This window comes from Scyliorhinus torazame, chromosome 8, assembly GCF_047496885.1.
Source record: "Scyliorhinus torazame isolate Kashiwa2021f chromosome 8, sScyTor2.1, whole genome shotgun sequence".
Classification (NCBI taxonomy): Eukaryota; Metazoa; Chordata; class Chondrichthyes; order Carcharhiniformes; family Scyliorhinidae; genus Scyliorhinus; species Scyliorhinus torazame.
This window is the reverse complement of record NC_092714.1, coordinates 236,174,778-236,201,472: the sequence shown is the minus strand read 5'-3', so window position 1 is coordinate 236,201,472 and position 26,695 is coordinate 236,174,778. Positions and strand designations below refer to the sequence as shown.

The following is a 26,695-nucleotide window of genomic DNA, read 5'->3' as shown; positions in this document are numbered from 1 at the left end:
ATCAGATCCCCTATATTCGGTTACGACCAGACCCCCGACCCCCGCGATCTATAAAAACAAGAAAGAGCATTCACTTGCGTTATTACTGTGAATAAAGAAATGTACAATTTTTTCATGAAAAATACTGTATGATCCTGAGCTTGACTGCCAAGCCAGGAAAGATTATGGAATAATGTGATTTTTGTTGTATGTTTTAGGAAGATAGTTTAGTGCAATGTTTAGTGAGTATAGTGTAATAAAGTTAAAATAGAGGTTCCAAGTTTGTTATTTTGTAAATGCATGTCCCTGCCTGACATAGCGCCCTTAGAATTGACAGGTAAAAATGTTTGTGCATAGCTAGGGTCAGAGCAGAGGCCATGTAGGAGGTATCTCCCCCGGTCAGGGAATGGAAAGAACAAAATTTATGTGATCCTTCATGCTTTGCGTTAGGATCACAAGGAGGGAATGTAGCCACCTAAAATGGCTGATTCCCGATTAGAATGGTCAAACCCCGATCTAAAATGGCGAACGAAAGAGGCTGATGGGAAAATCAGCCAACAGGACTCAAACGGACAGCTGCAGGCAAAACAGTGGATTCGGCTCTGGGGAAGTCAGCCTAGACCGATACCTGCAGCCATTAACATCGCAACAGCCCAGCCATCTGCATAGTAAGCAGCCATGCCCGGGAACAATTGCTACACATTAGCAACATAAAGCCGATCCAGACCTTTCGGCGCCAGCAGTGGCTGTGACAAAGGAAGGTAGACGACCACCCCCCGATCAAGGAATCGCCCCATTATTGGAGCATATCGAACCAAGTGATTGGAACCAAGTCCAATCACTTGGAACCAGGTACGAGGTCCGCCCCGAGAGGCGGGAAGCCCCTAGGGACTATAAAAATAGGGGCCAAGTTCAGATCGACCCTTCTCTTCCTGCTCGCAATCTTCGAGACCCTTCGACAAAGAAAACTGTAAGTGTTACTCCAGCGATCGCTACCCGATAGGCGCTCCTGAATATCGACTTGTACCAGTCTTTGAATCCCGCAGGCCAGAACCAATTCGATAGACCATTCGTTTCCCTGACCTGGTGGGCCATTTCCAAAGTTAAGTATTGGCCTTTAGTGGTAGGTAGTAGTAGGATTATTGTATAAGTATTTATTGCTGTATATAATAAATGATTGTTGATTTAACTTTTACTAAGCGGTGTGCTGCATTATTAATCATTACATGAGCTTGAACCACGTGGCGGTATCAGAAAGATACCTAGCGACTCGTGAGCAAAGGTGACAGAATTAAAGCTAATAAAACTAAGGCTAATAAGAGCAACAGGGTGGGCCTGTGTCGTGGGGGCACACTTTCCCTCCGCGCCAGCTGCTGTCAACCTCCGCCATGGCCGGCGCGGAGAAAACCCCCCCTGCGCATGCGCTGGGATGCTGCCAGCACACGCTGGCGCTCCTGCGCATGCAGCAACTCACGCCGGCCGGCCGGCAGAGGCCCTTTGGCACCCGTTGGCGCAGCCTAGCCCCTGAAGGTGCGGAGGATTCCGCATTTTCCGAGCATCCCGCGCCAGAATGGTTCACGCCACTCCACGGCGCCGGTACGTCCTGCCCCGCCGGGTAGGGGAGAATCCCGCCCCACAGATACACATATACACACAGAAGCACACACAGAAATACACACATGCAAAATACACTGAGAGAAACACACAGAGAAACACACACACACAATTCCCTGAATCTCAGGGATGCTTAAAATACTTATCACTACCTAATGTCTTGAACCAAATGATTTAAAAGAAAGGTAGACAAGTGTGACTTCAATTGAAAAGATAATCAGGTATGATGAAGAACAGGTTGCCAATTCACTGATGTTGGCCATTGCACAAGATCTATTTTATTCACATAAAGCATCTTTCACAAACTCAAAATGCTGCCAAATATTTTACAACCAAGTGCTTTCGAAATGTAGTCACTGTTATATGCAATCCATGTTTGACACTCCCATTCCCGAATCTTCCCATAATGGGTATTGCTTGCTTATAAAACAACACAAAAATAGGTTTCTTTACATCAATACCCTCATTATATTTATTAGAGTTTGGATTGGAGCCCTTAGTTTAGGTTAGACTGGGCTGGGTCAGAGTCAGGTTTGGGTCTGCTCTGCTTCCCTGTATATCAAAACTGCTGGTAACAAATAGAATTACTAGGCATTTGCAGTTGATATTATCACAAATTAATTTTGCTTCTCTGTAAAATTTCCCATGTGCGTGTGTGTGTTGTAAGGGCCCATCCTGTTGATCTATTTTATTTTGTCTTTATCGTTTTTGTTGATCAATGGACCATTAATGGAGACATACCCCTTTAAGTTGAGCAGAGTAAGCAAGGAACTTAAAGTGTCCAAATAGTACACTGTATTATAAAGTTTTGCATTTTGGGCCTTAGAACCCAGACCCAAGAGATTGGAGTGGTTTGTTTTGATTGGTTGGCTGGAAGCCAATGAATTGGCCAGGGACAGTATTCTGTCCAGCAACTAACGCGATTGGTTCCTGTCAAGTGGGGCTTTTCACAGAAAACTCAGAGGAAGCCACTGAACTCTCACGGTGACCATCTGAAACAAAGGGCGGGATTCTCCGATCCTCCGCCGGGCTGGAGAATCGCCGTGGGGCGGCGTGAATCCCGTCGGATTCTCCGCTGCCGGTTTTTCGGCGGAGGCGGGAATCGCGTCGCACCGGTTAGGGGCCGTTGGCAGCGGCTCCTTGTTATGGGCTAGGGTTTAGAGAACCCCAAAGTGTATCATGGAGTTCACCTGACCCACAACTTTTAATAGATTGTGGTATGGGGAGCACAGTGCCCACTCTACAAGAGTGGTACTTCAGAAATGGACAAGTATTTTTTAAAACAGCAAAACAATGTTTATTCTATGAACTCAAGTTAACCTTTCTAAAACAAACAGTGAAAATCTTAGCAACCAGTAAATCAAATACACCCCCAAAGAATACAACACTAAGTAATCTGTAAGCTGTACTTTTAACACCCAGAAGACTTAACAAACCTTTAAACAGAAGCACATCAGGGTTTACATTCATTACTGAGAACATTTATAATTCTGAGTTCGCCATAGTCTTTCATGGCAGAGAGCTCAACAGTACAGCTACTTTTTCTGACTTCAGCTGCAACACACTGAAAAACGAAACCAAAAAGACACAGACGCACCCAAGCTTTTCTCAAAGTGAAACTAAAAGCAGAATCAGAGCTCAGCTCCACCGACACTCTGACATCACGGCAGTAACATGAGCAGCCAAACATTTCTTAAAGCGACATTCTCATGACAACCCCCCGGCGATTCTCCGCCCCGCGATGGGCCGAGTGGCGCCCATTTTCGCCCAGTCCCGCCGGTGTAAATCAAACAAGGTCCTTACCGGCAGGACCTGGCTCTGCGGGCGGCTGCGGAATCCTCAGGAGGGCGCGGGGGGGATCTGGCCTCGTGGGTGCCCCCACAGTGGCCTGGCCCACGATCGGGGCCCACCGATTCGCGGGCAGTCCTGTGCCGTGGGTGCAATCTTTCCCTCCGCTGTAATGGTCTACCATGGCTGGCGTGGAGAACAACCCCCCTGCACACGCGCTGGGATGACGCCAATATACACTGGCACTCCCGCGCATGCGCCAACTCGCGCCGGCCGGCGGAGGCCCTTCGGCACCGGTTGGCGCCTTCCGGGCGGCCCGACGCCGGTACTGCCTGACCCGCCAGATAGCGGGGAATCCCAGCCAAAGACTCTTATCCTTTTACTTACATCATTATTTTACACCCCTCTTTCCCATCTCTATTTGTTTGTTTATGTGTGTGTGCATAGAGGGCGGGGTGAATTAAGGGGTGGGGGGTGTTAGAGATTAGACAACACTAATTGTAGTTGTATTTGTTGCTTATTTAATTCGAGTTACTGTTAATAATAAAAAGTTAATTGTGTTTAAATTTACAAACCTGGTGGCTGAAGTTATGGGTAGCCGAAGACCTCAGGATATTTTAAAATAAAAGTTAATTTCAACCTTGTTGCGACTCTGGGCAAGTGGGGATGTAATTGACTTTGCGCAGGCCCAGGATGTCAGTGTGTAGATCTGTGCATTCTAGCAATATAAAATTACACTGCTCTACTGTACATGGAGGCTAAGAACCTGAGAGGTACGGCTATTATTTACACTGAGTTCATCAGAAAATAAATGGTTTGAGATTTAGGAGAAACAAATTATTTTAGTAATGCACATACATCTCTGCAAACACTACAGAAGTGGTTATTAATGGTTTTTTTTTCTTGATGGCAATGTTGCCAATGTTAGCAATGTTACCAGATACTGCTGTCAATAGCACTGAACAAATATATTTGATACAGGCCTTTGATGGCTATATGACTGTTTGCAACTTGAAACATACTTCTCTCCATTAACCACCGTCTGTCTGGTGTGGATGTATAATGGAGTCCTGCTCGATCCACACAGTCTATTGTCTGGTCTCCATAAATGATACGAAATACTTGACAGATGAGAGCACAATATTCTTCGGCTGAATCCTAGTTCCAAAACAAACGGAGAATACTAACTTCACCATGTGACCGTTAAAATTGCTCTCAAAACCTTTCATTGTTAGTACAACAAGAGCAGCTCACTCTACTGTCCACTGCAAGTATCACGAGGTTGCAGTATGTTTCTGAATTGGGCACAGCTTCCTGGGGGTCAGACAAAGTTCCTGTCGCTTGTCTACGCTCCAAACTGCCACCAGCCGCTACAGCAGCCACTCCAAGACCTGATACGAGACAAATAGTTATAATATTTATGTAGCAAGATAGAAATGATGGACGTTCCTATAATATCAAAATAGGTAAAGGGACTGAAAAGTTGAAGAGTGATCATGAAAGAAAATCCAGTGAACAAAATGAAGAATGCATGAAAAGCAATTTGTTGCATTTAATATTCATTGGGTAGGATAAAAGCATTGCTGTACGTGTTGCTAGGCAGTGCACATCAAGGGGTTGAGATAATGTTATCAACTACTGGAGGAAAACTCAAGTAATTTATTAACGTCACCTTAACCTTGAGATGTGTTATGTCCGTGAAGCATATACAGCCTGGTGTTCTTCTATATCACACAACTGCAGGGGGAGTTTAAGACTGGTTGCTGCATGTTTATTTTGTTCTGACATCAAGCATCATAGTGCAGGGTGAAGGAAACATGATTATCAAATGTAATTTGAATTGTAAATGTAGTGCAGTATGTGATTTGAACTGAAATGGTGTTGAGTTTCATTAAATTTCATGTCACGGGGAACAGCATTGCTTTCTACACATACCAGCATAAAAAGTTTATTGAATTTCAATGCAGAAAAAGGCCATTCGGCCCATCAAGTCTGCACCAACCCTTTGAAAGAACACTCTACCCATGTCCACTCACCCATCCACCCCAACCTATCCCCATAACCTAACCTGCACATCCCTGGACACTAAGGGGCAATTTATCAAGACCAATCCACCTAATCTAATCCACGCATCTTTGGGCTGTGGGAGGAAACCAAAGTACCCGGAGGAAACCCATGCAGACACTGGGAGAAGGTGCAAACTGCACACAGGCAGTGACCGGAATTGAACTCTGGTCCCTGACATGGTGAGGCAGGAGTGCTAACCACCGTGCCACCCCTATTTGTAGAATGAAATCACCAAAATTAATTTTATGTAGGATTCAAATACCTGAAAAATGGATGAGACACTTATCCCATGAGTCCAGAGTGAATCATTACCCCAAGTCCTACAGACCATTATCATTTTTAAAATTTAGAGTATCCAATTATTTTTTTCCAATTAAGGGGCAATTTAGCGTGGTCAATCCACCTACCCTGCACATCTTTGGGTTGTGGGGGTCGAAACAAACAACAAACAAAGAACAAAGAAAAGTACAGCACAGGAATAGGCCCTTCGGCCCTCCAAACCCGTGCCGACCATGCTGCCCGACTAAACTACAATCTTCTACATTCCTGGGTCCGTATCCCTCTATTGCTATCCTATTCATGTATTTGTCAAGATGCCCCTTAAATGTCACTATCGTCCCTGCTTCCACCACCTCCTCCGGTAGCGAGTTCTAGGCACCCACTACCCTCTGTGTAAAAAACTTGCCTCGTACATCTACTCTAAACCTTGCCCCTCGCACCTTAAATCTATGCCCCCTAGTAATTGACCCCTCTACCCTGGGGAAAAGCCTCTGACTATCCACTATGTCTCTGCCCCTCATAATTTTGTAGACCTCTATCAGGTCGCCCCTCAACCTCTTTTGTTCCAGTGAGAACAAACCGAGTTTATTCAACCGCTCCTCATAGCTAATGCCCTCCATACCAGGCAACATTCTGGTAAATCTCTTCTGCACCCTCTCTAAAGCCTCCACATCCTTCTGGTAGTGTGGCGACCAGAATTGAACATTATACTCCAAGTGTGGCCTAACTAAGGTTCTGTACAGCTGCAACATGACTTGCCAATTCTTATACTCAATGCCCCGGCCAATGAAGGCAAGCATGCCGTATGCCTTCTTGACTACCTTCTCCACCTGTGTTGCCCCTTTCAGTGACCTGTGGACCTGTACACCTAGATCTCTCTGACTTTCAATGCTTTTGAGGGTTCTACCATTCACTGTATATTCCCTACCTGCATTAGACCTTCCAAAATGCATTACCTCACATTTGTCCGGATTAAACTCCATCTGCCATCTCTCCGCCCAAGTCTCCAAACAATCTAAATCCTGCTGCAACCTCTGACAGTCCTCATCGCAATCCGCAATTCCACCAACCTTTGTGTCGTCTGCAAACTTACTAACCAGACCAGTTACATTTTCCTCCAAATCATTTATATATACTACAAAGAGCAAAGGTCCCAGCACTGATCCCTGTGGAACATCACTAGTCGCAGCCCTCCAATTAGAAAAGCATCCTTCCATTGCTACTCTCTGCCTTCTATGACCTAGCCAGTTCTGTATCCACCTTGCCAGCTCACCCCTGATCCCGTGTAACTTCACCTTTTGTACTAGTCTACCATGAGGGACCTTGTCAAAGGCCTTACTGAAGTCCATATAGACAACATCCACTGCCCTACCTGCATCAATCATCTTTGTAACCTCTTCGAAAAACTCTATCAAGTTAGAGAGAAACGACCTCCCCTTCACAAAACCATGCTGCCTCTCACTAATACGTCCATTTGCTTCCAAATGGGAGTAGATCCTGTCTCGAAGAATTCTCTCAAGTAATTTCCCTACCACTGACGTAAGGCTCACTGGCCTGTAGTTCCCTGGAATATCCTTGCTACTCTTCTTAAACAGAGGAACAACATTGGCTATTCTCCAGTCCTCCGGGACATCACCTGAAGACAGTGAGGATCCAAAGATTTCTGTCAAGGCCTCAGCAATTTCCTCACTAGCCTCCTTCAGTATTCTGGGGTAGATCCCATCAGGCCCTGGGGACTTATCTACCTTAATATTTTTCAAGACGCCCAACACCTTATCTTTTTGGATCTCAATGTGACCCAGGTTATCTACACACTCTTCTCCAGACTCAACATCTACCAATTCCTTCTCTTTGGTGAATACTGATGCAAAGTATTCATTTATTACCTCGCCCATTTCCTCTGGCTCCACACATAGATTCCCTTGCCTAGCCTTCAGTGGGCCAACCCTTTCCCTGGCTACCCTCTCACTTTTTATGTACATGTAAAAAGCCTTGGGATTTTCCTTAACCCTATTTGCCAATGACTTTTCATGACCCCTTCTAGCCCTCCTGACTCCTTGCTTAAGTTCCCTCCTACTTTCCTTATATTCCACACAAGCTTTGTCTGTTCCCAGCCTTTTAGCCCTACGTAAACAAAGGGAGAATATGTAAACTCCACACGAACAATGACCCAGAGCCGGGATCGAATCTGGGACCTCGGCGCCTTGAGGCAGCAGTGCTAACCACTGCGCCACCGTGCTGCTCCTAAAGACTATTGTCTAACCCACCACATTACCCAATGTTTGAGAGGAAAAGACATTCCAACCATGGCAATACCACTTCATTCATTAGTATATATATTTCTTACACGTAATTCTGAAGGTTTATTTTACAAACACATTTGAGACATAAATAGTTGGAATCTTACAGGACTACTCCTGAACTGATCCTGAATGTAATTCTGATCAAGACCTTGGAATGTTTTGAAGTAAATTAATATACCTGTCTTCAAAATGAGTAGATGCAATGCATCATCCCTGACATAAGATACAGCAGCAATCTCGTGGGTTGGAATTCTCAGGATCAGCTCTTCATTGTCCCTCCAGGTCAAGAGGAGGCAGCGTGCAGACAAACTCAGAATGGTGTCTTGTTCCGCAGTTGTTTGCAAAGGCAGCTGTTTCTGTTGCTGTCAAAGGTAGGATTCTGCATATTTCAATTATCCTTAATTACTTTCTTCCTCCTTTTGTTTAAACCAGTTATTTTACATAAAATCTGCTTGACAACCAAATTATTTGAGTTTATAAAGGAAACAAATTACCTCAATCAAATTCTATTCAAGTGGAGATGAGAATAATTTTGGTAAATTACAATATTAACATTCTGAGATGTTAACTAACATTTGAACTGATTAAATAAACCATTCAGCTTTGGTAAATTTTTCATCAAAAGATCTACGACTGGGAAGGATCTCTTTTTCAAATCAAAATTTATATAAAAATTTGGTTAACATTGATAATTCTAACTATATAGTTTCATCTAAATCTATTTGATTCAACCAATAACTAGCATTCCTGAAGTGACAATATTATCGCAATAAAGAAATGTGATGCCATAAATTTTTCACAAAGCCTTAATTTAAAATTTAAGTCATACTAAAATATAAAATAGATTATATAATAATATGTTAAGTTCAAATATTTAATAAATTCTACTTTCCTAACTCCAGGACTTGTGCCTTTGAGGTTTTGAGCATAAAATCTGGGCTGGCACATCATTGCACTACTGCGATAGTGTTGCATTGTCTGAAGCCATGGGCGAACTTTAATTACCACCACCCCAGGAGCAGATTTGTAGGTAGCAGCCACAGAATCAGGAAGGGAAAAGACAGGCGGTGGAGTGTCTGTCACCTTCCCATAGCCCCTGATTAAGTTAGAGTGGGGAAGGTAAGGAGGGCCTTCCGATGCTGAGGCCAATTGTCCTTAGGTAATTGTTGCTAAGTTTCTTATCTGCTGCGGAGTGGGTCTGTACTCCTGTGGAAACCACCCAGTAAAAGCTGGCAAGCCTGTCTGCGCGTTCAGGGTTGGGTGATTGGCACCAGGTGTCTCAAAGAGAGCCCCTTCACCAGGTAGCAAAGGCTGCCTCTGCTAAAAGATCCCCCCTTCCCATTACAAGGACCCCCACTCCACCTCACTGATGCCTGTTTGAGTGTCCCCAGCGAGCCTGACCAGCTTGCCTGTACTCTGGGGCAGTCTGCATGTTGTTGCCCTGGTGCGTACTGCAGTACTAGCAGTAGTCATGATTGAATGGTGGAGCAGGTCCGATGGGCAGAGTGGCCTAACTGTGCTCCAAAGTCTTATGGTCTTATAGCCACATTACATGGTGGCGGTAAAAGGACTGAAGAGCTGCCAAGCCTCTGGTTAGCTGGCAGCTCTTGGGGACAGGACCTTTACCTTTAAATGAAAGGAAGCCCTGATGGCAGGCAGTTAACTTCTGGATTGACATTTAATCCTATCAGCTTTGACAAAGAGCCATCGGACTCGAAACGTTCGCTCTTTTCTCTCCCTACAGATGCTGCCTGACCTGTTGAGATTTTCCAGCATTTTCTCTTCCGTTTCAGATTCCAGCATCCGCAGTAATTTGCTTTTAATCCTATCAGGGCTTCTGGGAATGGCCATGGGAGGGTTGCCCCCAATTTTCCAATTGGTGGACTGGACTGCTGCATGGCCTTTAAGTTCCACACCATGCCAGGAAAACTGGCGCAAACCGGACACCGATTCCCTCTTCCCGGGTGGGGGTGGCTAGCAGCCAGGCAGCGTTGCTTGAAGGACCTTGCTTGCTGTATCCAACATCCAATTTGTTCTAAAGCAGAATTGTGTTTAAAGTATTTATATTTGTTAACATGTCATGTTATGAGCTGCTCAGAATATTCTCTAATATTCGTCTCTTACCCTTGCTGTATCCAAAAGCTGTAGCACTTCAGTTCTGCTTGCTGGATTTAAAGAACATGAAACCCATGTCAGGTGACCTAAGAACTGAAGAAAAGGAATGATAACTTAAAGGAGAAAGTGGTGATTATATGGATCCTTGATGTATAGAATTGTTGGACTCTTTAGCAAGCTTATCAGGACATCCTTAGTCTAGGGGAACTGGCTCACACAATGTTTGATTTCTTTTATCATTACATCTTCAGTTCAAGGCCAGATTAGACTAGTGGAATTAAATCGATCGTAATGTTTTCAGTTCTCAGTGGAATTACATAGGACAGTCTTAAACCAAGTTGCTTCTTAAAGGTTGAGAGGTGAGAAGACAAATCTATCCATTATTCATACAATGACAGTCTCATTCGATGGTGGGATGGCGGAATGGTTAGTGTGGGAATTACACCAGTGTAACATAGAATTTATAAAATTATTAAGCATCACCCTTGTGTTTTGTGACAAGGTTACGTCAGTTATTACTAATAGCAAGGGTTTCAAAGTTTTTGTAAGGAACTGATGGGTGGTAGGTTATTGTTGCCAACATTAGTCGATGTTTAAAATAAATGCAATAGATTCAGGCAGTTCTAATGCAATAATACATTTTTAGTTCATCAAATGTGGGGAGGGGAAGGGTTGTAATCCACATCCTGTAGGAAAACAAGAATAATATGGGTGAATTTACAATGCATGAGTTTAGAGAAACCATTACAGATCGATGCTAAAGCTGAATTCTAAATAAACTGCGAAAGTGACTCTGAAACTTCGGGTGGAATTCTTCTATTTTGATACTGAGCGCGACGCCGGGCAGCTCCAGCAGCGCCTTTCCCACTGGCCAGTGGCGGGATCCCGCTCCTGTTTCTGCAATTGAAACCTCATTAATTATGCACAAGCTAGTTACTCTTTGAGTCACCTGGTAGGCCGGCAGCTGATTCGTCTGCCGGCCGTCAGCTGGCAGGTTCAAAGGGCCTGATGCCATATTTAAATACCAGTCCGGCACGCACTCATATCACTCTCTCCAGCACACCTGTCTTCACCAGATCATGCAGGATTTCAGCAACCCATAGGGAAAAGGCTAGCAAACTCAAAAGGAAGTCTGTTCCTCAATTCCACCACCCTTTCCGCCGAGCCATCACCCGAAAGGCGGTCATGCCCAACTTGGACTTCTACCCACCGCATCTGGAGTCTTTGTGCAACACCTTCCAGTAAGTGATGTGGTATTTTTTGAACGCCTTGTTTGTGAGCTTTTCATGCAGCCTTGTTGGGGTCCAGCTTCCCGCCCCTCAGTCTTCCCTCCATTGTTCATCTTCTTCACCCACCTCCTTGCCCCTCTGTCTGCCATCATGGGCACTCGACCTCTCCCCACCCCAGCTTTCACAACCTACTTCCACATTTTTCCCTTTATCTTTGTCAGATCATCTCCCCCCCACTGGTCTCACATCACACTAGACTCCTGGTCGAACTTCAGATCTTGGTAGCGGTGTCTGCATGAGTGCCGCAGAACAGTGCTGTCCAGGTAGAGACTGGTGTGCGGCACCAGGGGAAGGAGACCCTTGTGCTCCTCAACCAAGGCACAGCACTGACCTGAGATGGTGACACAAGCGGGTCCATGGGTCTAGCAGCACGATGATTTCCATGAAGAAAGGTTTGGCATGGAGTTGGTGGGCAGGAAGGAGTCTGCCCCGGCAGAGTGGTAAAGAGCGCATCATGACCAATGCAGCATTGTGGCAGTGATCCCCTCACCCCAAAGTCTCTTGTGAGATGAAAACAGCCCTGTGCATGCCACTCTTTAGCAATTAGGTTTTAGACTGACGTCGTTTTCGACTGGCGTGAAGCAAGGTTGGAATGCATGACGGGATGCTGGCAGTCAGCAGTTTTAATGAGCATTCTTGAGATGAAATGAATGTAAATGGAATTGACGCCATTAGCCAGCAGGAAGACTGACCCATCATTAACCAGTCATTGGTTCCCGCTAAACTAAACTGATACATGCTTCTTGATTCATTCCTCATCTTCAATCTGTCAATGTTATCATTATCTACTATCTCCCTATGCCAACAATATCTTTAGTCAATGCTCTGCTGAATTTCCCTCTCCTCGAGAGTTTCAAATGTACTTCCCTACATGTTCATCCTCCCTGCATCCAGCCGTAACTTGTTCTTTCTTCACAGCCCCAAGCTGGAACACAGTCTAACCTTGGCCTTGGTTTCTCAATAAATAAAACATCCATTTCCAATATAGTATCAGCCAAGATGACACTTTGCAATCACTGGGATGGTCGAAGATATAGTGTAGAATATAGAATGACGTTATCCAGATGTGAATCTGATTTTTTTTCTAATTTGCTAAATCTGATGTGATCCCTGCCTACAGAATGCCACACAGATAAGAAGCATTATTGATCGCCTGCAAAGGAAAAGGGCCATGAATACAGATTTGAATTATGTTGCAAGCAGAAAGTTTATCATAACTATAAAGATTTATATAACAGATTCATTAAATGTAAAATGTTATAAAACTGGGAGTGATCATAGTAGTCCACTTTACAGGCTCTGGCAATGATATATATTCTGATACCCAAAATGGTTCATGATCATCAAATAATTCTGAGAATTAGAGTGTTAGTTCAGTGGTGTTGCACACTCTGGAATGGAATTTTCTGAGGGGGTGTAATTAATTGGGGCAGCATGGTGGCGCAGTGGTTAGCACTGTTACCTCACAGCGCCAGCGACCTGCGTTCGATTCCAGCCTTGGGTAACTGATTGAGTGGAGTTGATACATTCTCCCCGTTTCTGCTCCGGGTGCTCCGATTTCCTCCCACAGTCCAAAGATGTGCAGGTTAGGTAGATTGACCATGCTGAATTGCCACTTAGTGTCTAAAGATGTACAGGTTAGTTGATAGGGTTACAGGTCTGGTTGGACAGGGGAGTGGACCCAGGTAGGGTGTTCTTTCAGAGGGTCAGTGCAGACTCAATGGGCAGAATGACCTCCTTCTGCACTGTAGAAATTCTATGATTCTATCCTAAGTGGAGGTTTCTAAGGTGGTGCATGTTACAGTCAAAAGTACACCCATTTGGGGGCAGCATAGTGACAAAGTGGTTAGCACTGCTGCCTCATGGTGCTGAGGTCCCAGGTTCGATCCCGGCTCTGGGTCACTGTCTGTGTGGGGTTTGCACATTCACCCCATGCCTGCATGGGTTTCATCCCCACAACCCAAAGATGTGCAGGGTAGGTGGATTTGCCACGCTAAATTGCCCCTTAATTTAAAAAACATTACACCCATTTGTGCGCCCATTCGTTGCATGTCCGTTTACATCCATATTTCCCGCCATTTATACGGTGGTCCTCTTGGTCATGCCGCCCGCACTGACAGCCGCTGTGTAGAAGGGACTTTAGTTGGCGGATTAGTTGCCTTAATACCCTGTATTCTTTCTTAACCGGCTGCTTGACTATATTTCATGGCAATAGGCACTTGGCAAAGCATGATGGGTATATTAGCTTGATTTCAGTCAAGAAGTTCTGCATGTAATAGGCAGAAGGTCAGACTATGTGAACAAGTGCACAGCTGCACATTGTTGCTGACAGTAGACAATTATTATTGTTCTTAGGCTAGGAATTCAAGGCCTGTTGTTTAACTCTGCTCGCTTTTCTGTCTCTGGGCTTATCAAAGGAATGCCTCGTTTTTCTAAATATTGCTTATTGTACCATATAAAGCACTGTTGTGCTTTTTGTAAGGTGGGGACAATTAGAAGGACTGTTGTCACTCTAACTCCCTCCACGAACTTAGTGTTAAATAAAGGACCTTTGCGAAAACTCGAAGTGCTGGTATTTCTTTCCTCAACACGCTGCTACTGCCTCTCAGGTGGCATACTGACCCTGCTGCTGGTCCTCCAACCCCTTTGGAGAAACAGGGTGGCCTGTCTCTCATTCACAGCAGCGAGAAGCCTGGCCAGGTCGTATTCGCCAAAGCAAGGGGCTGGTCTGCGCGCTGCCGTGCTTGTGTGTTTACTGGGAGTGAGGAGTGATGGATCATTAAAAAGACACTCCTCCATGTTAGCGGCGAGAAGCTGAGACATGAATCCAGCGAATCAGACGGCGAGACAGCCAGTAATGGCGGGAATCTCGTGCTGGCTCATTTTTGGCACGTAGTGCCATTGAATGTGGGCCGCATGTTGCCAACGGGGAAGGCGAGAAACACCCTGCCAGACCTGCCCAAAATGACACTTAGAAATGTTTCCGTTGAATCGTACCCAAAATGTCATTGAGAATCATAGAGTTCCACAGCACAGAATGAGGTCCTTTGGCCCATCTTCCCCATGCCGACCACCAAGCACCTATGTGATCTGCCCGCTTTATCTTGTTAAGTTTGTCAATTTGTCTAAACAAAACAGCTTGAGATAGATGAATTGATCTTCATGAAAGAAAAACTCACACAAAAACAAAATCTCAACTGTGAGCAACACAGCTTCCTGAATAATTAAACAGGCTTCAGTCAGTCCGGGCAGCATGGTGGTGCAGTGGTTAGCACAGCACTGAGAACCCTGGTTCGATCACTGCCCCGGGTCACTGTCTGTGTAGAGTTTGCACATTCGCCCCGTGTCCACGTGGGTCTCACCCCCACAACCCAAAAGATGTGCAGGGTGGGTAGATTGGCCACGCCACATTGCCCCTTAATTGCAAAAAAAAAGAATTGGGTACTCTAAATTTATTTTTAAAAACAGTCTTCAGTCATTGGTTCGTGAGGAGATGGAGCAGTCATGTTTTGTGGAAATGTTCAAATGTTTTGACCTTCAGTTTACTGATTGATGTGTTGGGTGTTCTGGATCACAAACAGGTCACCAACACTTGAAGTGGTGCAACTCTATTTTATTATAAGGTTAACTATATTAACATACTTGAACTGTGGGTAAATGCAATAACAGCTTTAACTGTTGACCCTTGCCTAGTCCTAACCAGGTGATGCACTCAGCACATGGTGAATGTCTGTGTTGCAGACTGTGAGCTCTGAGCTCCGAGCTGGCTGCTACTAGAATGAGCGGGAACTCTCCTGTCTCCTGTCTTTATAGTGCGTGTGCTCTCACTGGTGATTGGCTGCCATGTTGTGTATGCTGATTGGTCCCACTGCATGTCCATCAGTGTGTGTGTGTGTGTGTCTGCACCATAATATACTGGTGTATATTATGACATCCTCCCTTTTATATGAAGAACATGTGCCTGTGTGACAATAAATATTGTGTAGTGAATGTGCCTTACTATGTGTGTGCGTGTTATTTACATGACTATGTAAATGAGGCTAATCTATTTACTAGGGAAGGTGCCAGGTGCAGAGAAATGGGGTGTCACACCAACAACGAAATGAACATTATATACAAACTACTGGAACAATGAAACAGGATAACAGAACAGATCAAAGAGTTCAACATTGTAAAACTCATAAGTCAAGTCTCTGAGGTGGGCGAAGAATTCTGGTTGACCGCCTCAAGGGTGGGTCATGAGCCACCAGCTGAGGAATGGGCTGGGCCATGGCAGGGTGAGGAGGATTCAGAGTATTCGAAATCTCCACATAGTCCAGGTTGGGGACAACAGGAGGGCGTGGCACCGGTGGAGGATCACGTAGCGAGCGCGGAATGAGACGAAGGGCACGCCGATTGCGGCGGCGAATGGAACCATCTGGCAGACGAACCAGGAACGAGCGGGGAGCCACATGCCGAAGAAGCACAGCAGTTGCAGCCTAGCCACCCTCCAGAAGATGGATGCAGATGTTGTCATCCGGCGCCAGAGCAGGGAGATCAGTTGCCCGAGCGTCATGCGTCGCCTGTGTTGTGCACAAGACTGTTGCATCCGCTGAAGGACCGGAACGTGGTCGAGGTCTGGGACGTGAATGGACGACACCGTGGTCCTGAGGGTGCGACCCATGAGCAGCTGGGCTGGCGACAGGCCCGTGGTGAGTGGGGCCAAACGATAGGCCAGCAAGGCGAGGTAGAAGTCGGATGCTGCATCGGTAGCCTTGCAGAGGAGCCGTTTGACAATGTGGATGCCCTTTTCCGCTTTGCCATTGGATTGGGGGTGCAGGGGACTGGATGTCACATGCACAAAGTTGTACCTGCTGGCAAAGTTGGACCATTCCTGGCTCGCGAAGCAGGGGCCATTGTCCGACATCACATTGAGTGGTATGCCGTGATGAGCAAAGGTCTCATTGCAGGCACGGATGACCACCGATGATGTGATGTCGTGCAGGCATACGACCTCCGGGTAGTTCGAAAAATAGTCAACAATCAGAACATAGTCCCTGCCGAGCGCATGGAAGAGGTCAACGTCTACCTTAGACCAAGTGAACGTGACCAACTCATGGGGCTGTAGGGTCTCACTTGGTTGGGCCAGCTGGAACCGCTGACAGATGGGGCAGTTGAGCACTGTGTTGGCGATGTCCTCATTGAAGCCGGGCCAGTACACAGCCTCTCGGGCCCTCCCTCGGCACTTCTTCACGCCAAGATGGCCCTCGTGTAGCTGTTCCAAAAGGAGCTGGCGCATGCTGTGCGAAATCACTATGCGATCCAGCTTCAGGAGGACACCATCGACTACTGCCCGATCGTCTCTGATATTGTAGAACTGCGGGCATTGGCCCTTGAGCCACCCGTCCGTCATGTGGCGCATGACACGCTGTAGTAGGGGGTCAGCCGCAGTCTCGCGGCGAATGTGGATAAGGCGTTCATCCGTGGCCGGCAGATTGGAGGCAGTGAAGGCCACATGGGCTTCAAGCTGGCAGACGAACCCCTCTGGGTCACACGGCATGTGGACTGCCCTGGACAGGTTATAATCAGGTCCTTGCCTGGGGTGTATAGGAGCTGGAAATCGTACCGCCGGAGTTTAAGCAAAATGCGCTGGAGGCGAGGGGTCATATCATTCAGGTCCTTTTGTATAATGTTGACCAGCGGGCGATGGTCAGTCTCGACAGTGAATTGGGGGAGGCCATGCACATAATCATGAAATTTGTCGACCCCAGTCAACAGGCCCAGGCACTCCTTTTCGATCTGCGCGTAGCTCTGTTCCGTGGGGGTCATGGCACGAGACGCATATGCAACGGGGGCCCATGATGAGGCCTCATCGCATTGCAGGAGCACCGCCCCAATGCCGGATTGGCTGGCATCCGTTGAAATTTTTGTTTCCTTCGTGGGATCAAAAATGCCAATTCCGGGGCCGTGGTAAGCTTGGTCTTAAGCTCCTCCCATTCGCGCTCGTGGGAGGGAAATCATTGGAAGTCTGTCGTCTTCCTGACCAGGTTCTGGAGAGCAATGATATGGGAGGCAAGGTTGGGGATGAACTTCCCCAGGAAGTTGACCATGCCCAAAAATCGGAGGACCGCCTTCTTATCCGCTGGCTTCTGCATGGCCGTGACGGCTGCCACCTTGTCCGCATCCAGCCGCATACCCAACCGGGAGATGTGGTCCCCTAGGAACTTGAGTTCCGTTTGGCCGAAGGAACATTTGGCTCTGTTGAGGTGAAGGCCTTAGTCCCGTATTCGTTTGAAAACGCGCTGGAGGCGACTGATATGCTCCTGCGGGGTGGTGAACCAAATGATGATGTTGTCAACATAGACGCGCACACCCTCCATCATTTGCTCCATGATCCGGTGGTATACTTCTGATGCCGATATAATCCCAAACGGCATCCTGTTGTAGCAGTATCTGCCAAACGGGGTATTAAAGGTACACAGCTTTCTGCTCGACCTGTCTAGTTGAATTTGCCAGACTGCTGGCAATTTAACCTGAGGGTCACAACACCTCAGTCATGGGGCAAGGTTGAGAAGGCAGAGATAACCTCAGCCGGTATGGGAATTGAACCCACGTTGTTGGCACTGCTTTGCATCCTGAACCAGCCACCTAGCCAACTGAGCTAACCAATCCTCAGATGATCACTGCATTAGCTGATCCACCTATCTTTCCCTCTGAAACTTCTCTGTAAGACCATTGGAAAGAGACATAACTAGGCATCTGCCTTCAAAGGTCATCTTCCTGTTGCTGACTGGGGATTGATTGCGGTGCCAATAGGTTACTTCAATTCTAACCGCTTCATCCCCACTTAGCACTGCTATTACAGCCTTCAGGATCACCTGAAGTGCTCTGACCCCACCCCCCACTAGCAGACAATACTGCAATAACAGTGTTTTGGACAGATGCATGAGTTCTGCCATTCACTGGAACCCTCAGGCAGCTCACTCTCAAGACTGCAGCCTTTGGTTTACACAGCAGTCCAAATGGCCGGTGAGCGGCAGAAAGTATTTTAAGCGTGGGGGGCAGGGGGGCGGGTTGGGGGGGGGGGGCAGGGGAGTATTCCCATTTCTGAACCTGCCAGCTGAAAAGTTTCGGGCAATATGTATCTGCAATTTGGCTCGTTGCCCGCTTTGGCCATCGGTGCCATCTTACAATCAGGATTTGCCCAGAGTGGGACAAAAGGTTGAGGCAAGAAAATTGTTTAATGCTCTGATTATAAATAACTTTTGCATGAGAATGCTAGAGCAGTTCAGGCTCCAGATTATTTTTAACGCACTCTGCTTTCCGATCTGTGCTATTTTTAACACTCTTCTGTCCCGCGTGGCACCATTAACAGCCCCTTGTCTGATGATCATGGCATCTTTGTCAACCTCTCCTTAGCTCTAGCACTGACCTTCCCTCTTCCCTCTCCAAGGATATAATTCATCACATTTCTATCCCTTTTCGGTTCTGTAGAAGGGTGGGTGGACTCTAAACGTTAACTTTGGGTGGGATCTTCCGGTGCCGCACCCCCGCCGTGGGTTTCCCGGCGGTTTGGTGTGGATTCAATGGGTAATGGGTAATGGGACCAGAAGAACCCGCTGCCGGCCAATGACAGGCCACCTCCCATCACTGTGGGGAGGACAGAAAATCAATCTCGCCCTGTCTTTCTCACTCCACAGATGCTGCCAGACCTGCTGAGTTTATCCAGGACTTTCTTGTTTTTATTTCAGATTTACAGCATCTGCAGTGTTTTGCTTTTATTTAATCCAGATTCTCTCAATTGGGTTCGGAATGTTCCTAATGTGTCTCAGATGTGTCATCTTCTTCATGTGGAAATTTGGAATTTGGAAGGGTGCCACTTCAACCAGCCCACAATTGTAGTGGTTGACTCCTCCCACAAGCACTGAGAGCTCTTCCCTGCAGAATGTTTTCATACTTCCTTTTTCAACTGCGGCATGGATTCAAGTTGGAAAATTGTGGTGCTGAGGTTCTACTTCCAGACCAGCTTCGACCCTCCTTGAGATTGTGGAAATCTCTCCCATTGCCTGAGAGGAGCATCATTCTCAGGTTCCCGTCCCTCCATCGCTCTCCTTCCTTCCCCTCTAATCCTGCATCCCATAGTCATGGCCATGGATATCCCTGCCCTGCCCCCTGAACTCTTTGATGGTGATGTCCCTGTGTCCCATGTTGACCTGTCCTCTCACCATCTTGAGGTCTACTGAACTGTCACATAGAGAGACCCCTTCCCCACCCCATGAGACCTCTGGGTTACCTCCTTCCCATCTATAGTCTATTGTCTGCAGATGCCTCCCCTGACTGCGGCTGTGTCATGCGCGGCCCAGTGTGAAGCCAGAAACCCCCAGGGCCAAAGTGTATGAAGGGGGTCACTGTGATCTGGGTAAACTATGCTGGATACAACTAACACAGAACTGACAGGCTACCGTCCCCCCTTCCTGGGCTGGGGCAAGGTCAGTCTTTCCAAACTCAGCCATTATGTGCTTTGCCACAGAACTGTCTTCCCATTCCTGGCACCAAGAACATTTTCCCCCCACCTCCACCCCCCCTCCCGTCATGCACCCTTCCGCAGTCTTCCCTCCCAGTCAAGCCCTTGGCCCTCCAGCCCCTCCTCTTGCCTCTCTCTTGTGTGACAACACCATGCCCACCTTACCCCCTCCAGTCAAGTCTTCTGTCCTTTATCCTCCACAGGTGTTATCGCTGCACTGGAATAGGAATCCATGCCTCTGAACCCCACTAGAGTTCCCGCTGGTCTTGCCTGTGCAGCCTGGCATGGAGTTGGAGCAGCCGTGAGTGCCGCACAGTAGCTGAACGACTGAAGTGCCGGTCACCATTGGCGCGTCATTTATCTCCGATTGTGAATCATGTCGGTCTAATTAGACGCCGGAGTGAGCTTCTGATCCGGAATGAGTTATGGTTTTGCCGAGCCAGCTTTTGATATTTAAATCGTTCCTGACATGGTGAGGTGGTGCAGCTGAGTATAATAATCTTTATTATTGTCACAAGTAGGCTTACATTAACACTGCAATGAAGTCACTATGACAATTCCCTCGTCGCCACATTCCAGAGCCTGTTCGGGTACGCTAAGGGAGGATTCAGAATGTCCCATTCACCTAACAGCACATCTTTTGGGATTTTGTGGAAGAAAACCCACGCAGGCACGGGGAGAACATGCAGATTCCGCACAGACAGCCCGACAGCCAATTGCGGCCAACACTACATCGAATTATATGACCAGTTATTTGTTTTACATTCAAACCACTTCATAATAACAAATTACATTTAAACCATCTTAACACAATTAAAATCCTGCACATTTGTTCAGATGTACAGTACTTCACTGGGAACAAAGAAGATAGTATACATTTGTCAGCGGTTTCAGTGTGCCAAGCAATTCTCTAAATGTGAGGTAAAGCTAAGAAGTAAATATTTGCATAATCCTCACCTTCCGACAGGAAACCCCTCCGTATGTTAATCTCTTATCAACATTGTTCCAGTTAAAAGAAACAGGTGATGTGTAGTAATTGTCTTTGAACACATCTCAATAGGGGATACACCTGGTATTGAGGAAGTGTGGGGGGGGGGGGGGTGGGGGTGGGGGGGGAGAGAGCGAGAAGGGAGAGAGCAAGGAGGGAGAGAGCAAGGAGCGAGAGAGCGGGAAGGGAGAGAGGAAGGAGCGAGAGTGCAAGGAGCGAGAGAGCGAGAAGGGAGAGAGCAAGGAGGGAGCGAGCAAGGAGGACCTCCTTATGATCCTGCTTCTTGGCCTGTCCAAGTTGGCCATTAACAGGCAGTGGGTGGATGAGGGGGTTTATCCAACCTGACTGTCTGCTCCTCTACTGCGGCTATGTTCACAGCCAGGTGTCCTCGAGAGGGACCCTTCGGTGCCTACAGTCACATTTCAGGCGGTCCGAGACCAGTAGGCACCGTGGAGGATAGAGTTTATCATCACCCCCGGGATATGGTATAGCCTACTTCTGCTATTGTAAATTTCACCACAAACCACAGCTTTCAATAACAAATCCCACCATATATTGCGCAATCCATCAAGAAACTGTACTGTATACCACTCCCTCAATAGGAATTTCCATTGCATATACACCGTTCAATAGCAAACCTCAACATATATATCACCTCTTTCAGCTTGTTATTGTTAAATATATAATTACAAAAGAAAATATAGAATCACAGAATTTTGTAATATAGGAGGCATTGTGTTCTTGGTGCTTAAACCAGATCTAATCCAATTCCTTCCGGCATGAGCTTCTTTCTAATTCAATCCCCTCAGAAATATTTACATTTTTTATATATCTATTTATCCATTTATTTGTTGCATTATGGATTTTGCTCCCACGTTGTACCTTGTATAACATTTTATGGCCTCACAACCAGTAACAGAGTCAACAGTTACAGTGAATATACTGGGGATTCTAAAATCATGTTAACATTGACTCTACAGATTGAATTTCCTACATCGGATCATAGAAATTACAGCACAGGGTGAAGACAATTCAGTTCATCAGGTCTTTGACAAAGTCAACTCTTCAACTGGAGCTCTCTATTCTAGTCCCAATTTCCTCCTAATCTGTTATCATTATTTTCAATCCAAGTAAACTATTAATGAGTCAATAACTTATACAGTAATCGATACGCCAAGAGATATTAGGTTATCAAACCAAACCTACTTTAACCTCCTTCTCAAGATAATCGTGCAGCAAGATCTCCGGATCTATCAGGTAATCTGGAGGGAAGAGAGGGATAGAATGGAGAGGTCTCCTGTATACACTGCTTCTGTCCTGCTGTCTCCGGTTCTTGGGAAATACTAGCCTCTTGATAGGACTCACAAATCCCTGAAAATAACAGGAAGAATCCAAATATCATAACTTTAAAATTAGCATTTTAACAGCTTTTTTTTCTCAGTTTCTCTCCAAACACACTCTGAAAAGGTGATGATTAAGATTTTATAAATAAAGCTAGGCAACTCCCCGTGTCTGCGTGGGTTTCACTCCCACAACCCAAAGATGTGCAGGTTAGGTGGATTGGCCACGCTAAATTGCCCCTTAATTGGAAAAAAAAAATAATTGGGTGTAAATTTATTAAATAAATAAATAAATAAAGTGAGGCAAGTTGTAAGAAAGGTAACCTAAATTATTGGAGACACAAACAGGAAATTTAGCAAAGATCTTCACTACAAGAGTCATTGCTCTATTCTCACTTGCCTTTTCTCTCCGCATACTTTAATATTCCTCTTTTTCAAGCATTTCTCTATTCAAAAAAAAAGTAATTTATAGACTCTGGGTGCAATTTGACTAAAAAAAGAGTCTGTTCTGGGTGGGATTCGAGGGGCTAGCACTGGGAACGACCCTCTCGAATTTCCGGCCGCGGGCAGGGAACGCCCCGCTAAACGCTGCACTCAGCCATATCCTGCACTGAGGAGCTCCTCGGTTCAGGAAGTAAAAATGGCACCCTGATCTCTCGACCTCCCTCCCAATACAACATTAGGACCACCCCAACACCTCAACTCACCGATTGAGCCTGTCCGCACCGCACCACATCTCGGCAGCGAACCTTTGGGCCCAATCCCCGGTGAGGGCAAATGCCAGCCTGGCACCATGGCAGTGCCTGCTGGACACACTGCCAGGATGCCCAGATGGCAGTGTCAGGGTGCCAGCCTGGCCAGATGCCAGCCACCCGGGAGCCTCCAATTGTTTGGGAGGAAACCCCCTCTCCCCCCGCCCCCCCCCCCCCCCCCCCCCCGGCCAAGTGTCAAAAGTTTCCGTTTGTGGGGACCAGTGCTAAACTACACCCAGCTGGGGTCTCCTCAGTGGGGCCATTAGATGGCTGTTGGCCGTTAAATCCGACGGCAGGATAGCTAAGTGAGCTTTAAAGCTCTTTTAGCCATGCGAGTCTGGCTCCCGCCCATTGTAGGCAGGATCCAGATCGCGACGTCTCGCGAGATCTCGTTAGATCTCACATAGTGTAACGACAGTCGAGAATCCCGAGAGAGCCCTCTCCCGGAATCTACTGGCTGTGTTCCGTTCTGATTCCACCAGGAAGCGGACAGTAAATCGCACCCTATTCCTCAACATATTTGTGCCAAAACAATTTCACATTCTAACCACTCTCTTTCTGAAACTTATGCTTGTAAAAATGTCAGAATTTTATAACGATATGTATTATCAAAATGTATGTACTCTAAGCAATGGCACAAATGCAGATGAATAAATCTACAATATGTACAGCAGCAAATGCCTGACCATTTATATTGTCGTACAGTACAGGTAGCGGGATTCTCCAGCCCGCCAGCCCCGGTTTCCGGTGGGGCGCACCCCCACCCGCAGCGGGATTCTCCGTTCCCGCAGCCAGCCAATGAGGATTCCCATTCCGTGGACATGCATGCGTTGCTGGCGGACCGGAGGATCCTGCCGACGGAGAATTCCGCTGGGGATCTATTGTTCGCCACTTTAAAAATGACACAACTACAACAACAGTCACAGACTGCCACATAACTTCTGCTTATTCATTCACAGAATCACAGAAGTGTTACGATGCAGAAGGAGGCCATTCAGCCCATCATATCTGCACAGGCTCTCCAAATGAGCATTATGATTTTGGCACATTCCCTGCCTTTTCCTTGTACCCTTCTGCATTGTTTCTTTTCAAATAATCATCTAATGAATGCCTCCACCACACTGCCAGGCAATGCATTCCAAACCCAAACAACTTGGGGGCGATTCTCCGCGGCTCGGACAAGTGCACGCGCCGTCGTGAACGCCGTTGCATTTCACGACGGTGCGAACAGGGCCCGCGCACGACCTATTCTGGCCCCCACAGGTGCACGCCACTCCAGCGTCCTTACGTGGTGCCAAATGGGCGCCACGCCAACCTGCGCATGCTCGGGGAACTTCTCACGCGCGCCAGCCCCTCACCAACATGGCACCGGTGTTCTGGGGCCACGCGTGGAAGGAGGAAGGCCTGGGGGGGGGGAGAGGATGGCCCGCTGATTGGTGAGCCCCGATCGCGGGCCAGACCCTATCGGAGGCCCCCTCCCGGTGAAGGAGCCCCCCAACAGGCCGCTCCCCCAGCGTTCCCGCAGAGTTCCCGCTGGCAGCGACCTGGGGCGTCATCCTCTGACCCCCCGCCGTGAATCCCGCCCCTGCCCAAGTCTCCAGTACCGGAGATTGGGCGGGGGCGGGAATCGGGCCGCGCCGGTTGCTGGGACCCCCCACTCAATTCTCCGTCCCGGATGGGCCGAAGTCCCGCCCAGAAATTGCCTGTCCCGCCGGCGTAAATCAAAGCTGGTATTTACCGGCGGGACAAGGCGACGTGGGCGGGCTCCGGGGTCCTGGGGGGGGCGCGGGGCGATCTGACCCCGGGGGGTGCCCCCACGGTGGCCTGGCCCGCGATCGGGGCCCACCGATCCGCGGGCGGGCCTGTGCCGTGGGGGCACTCTTTCCCTTCCGCCTCCGCCACGGCCTCCACCATGGCGGAGGCGGAAGAGACTCTCCCCACTGCGCATACGCGGGAAACTGTCAGCGGCCGCTGACGCTCCCGCGCATGCGCCGCATTTCCGCACCAGCTGGCGGGGCAACAAACGCCATTTCCGCCAGCTGGCGGGGCGGAAATCCCTCCGGCGCCGGCCTAGCCCCTCAATGTTGGGGCTCGGCCCCCAACGATGCGGAGCATTCTGCACCTTTGGGCCGGCGCGATGCCCGTCTGATTGGCACAGTTTGTGGCGCCAGTCGGCGGACATCGCGCCGTTGGGGGAGAATTTCGCCCCAGGTGTGGACGGCACCGGCGGGAACCAGTCGTGTCGTAGCGGCCGCTCGGCCCATCTGGGCCGGAGAATCGGCGCTCGCCGTATACGCCGATTCTCCGAGCGGCCCGACGCGAATCGCGCGGCGCTGGTTTCGGGGGGTGGGAGAATCGCGTGTGGGGGTCGGGGCGGCATGGCTCTATTCTCACGGCGCCCCGGCGCTTCTCCCTCCCGGCATGGCGGGGACGGGGGGGGGGGGGAGGATCGCACCAAACGTGTGAAAAAGTCTTTTGTTCACATCACATTTGCTTTGTTTGCAAATAACTGTAAATCTGTGCCCTCTTGATCTTGATCCTTTTATGAGTGGGGACAGTTTCTCCCTACCTACTCTGTCCACTTAGCGAACTTCTCTCCCATGAGAACAGTCCCAACCTCCCCAACCTATCTTCACAACAGAAGTTTCTCATCCCTGGAACCATTCTTGTTAACCTCTTCTGCACTCTCGCCAACACGTACACATCCTTCCCCTTGTGTGGTGCCCAGATCAGTACAAAATACTATAGCTGGCATCTAACTAGTGCCTTATATAAGTTCAGCATAACATCCTTGCTCTTGTACTTTACACCAAAATAAATAAAGTCCAGAATACTGTACTGTTTATTAACGGGGAGCAACACTGCCCACCACATCCAGCACCCCTTACACTGCCCACCCCCACTCCCCAACACTGCTCACCCCCCACTCCTCAACACTGCTCACCCCCCACTACCCAACACTGCTCACCCCCCACTCCCCAACACTGCTCACCCCCCCACTCCCCAACACTGCTCACCCCCCACTCCCCAACACTGCTCACCCCCCACTCCCCAACACTGCTCACCCCCCACTCCCCAACACTGCTCAACCCCCACTCCTCAACACTGCTCAACCCTCACTCCTCAACACTGCTCACCCCCCACTACCCAACACTGCTCACACCCCACTCTGCAACACTGCTCACCCCCCGCTGCCCAACTCTGCTCACCCCCCACTCCCCAACTCTGCTCACCCCCCACTCCCCAACACTGCTCACCCCCCACTCCCCAACACTGCTCACCCCCCACTCCCACACACTGCTCACCCCCCACTCCCCCACACTGCTCACCACCCACTTCCCAACACTGCTCACCACCCACTCCCCAACACTGCTCACCCCCCACTCCCCAACACTGCTCACCCCCACTCCCCAACACTGCTCACCCCCTCACTCCCCAACACTGCTCACCCCCCACTCCCCAACACTGCTCACACCCCACTCCCCGCTGCTCAACCCCCGCTGCTCACCCCCCCCACACTGCTCACCCCCCACTCTCCCCCCCACACTGCTCACGCCCCACTCCCCACCCCCGCTCCCCCACACTGCTCACCCCCCGCTCCACCACACTGCTCAACCCCCACTGCTCACCCCCCGCACCCCCCCCCACTGCTCACCCCCTGCTCACCCCCCACTGCAC

The 26,695-nt window shown here is 48.3% G+C and overlaps 1 protein-coding gene across 2 annotated transcripts in view; it reads right to left on the bottom strand.

Moving 5' to 3' along the window:
- ccm2l (CCM2 like scaffold protein) overlaps positions 1-26,695 on the bottom strand; it is a 92,783-nt gene that overhangs the window by 25,865 nt on the left and 40,223 nt on the right. For both annotated transcript variants that reach the window (XM_072514962.1, XM_072514963.1), the window contains 5 exons: positions 22,132-22,296; positions 10,155-10,238; positions 8,209-8,392; positions 4,636-4,772; positions 4,404-4,539 (listed from right to left, as the gene is read on the bottom strand). In XM_072514962.1, the coding sequence (XP_072371063.1) occupies positions 4,404-4,539; positions 4,636-4,772; positions 8,209-8,392; positions 10,155-10,238; positions 22,132-22,296 (706 nt within the window). The remainder of the gene's footprint in view (positions 1-4,403; positions 4,540-4,635; positions 4,773-8,208; positions 8,393-10,154; positions 10,239-22,131; positions 22,297-26,695) is intronic.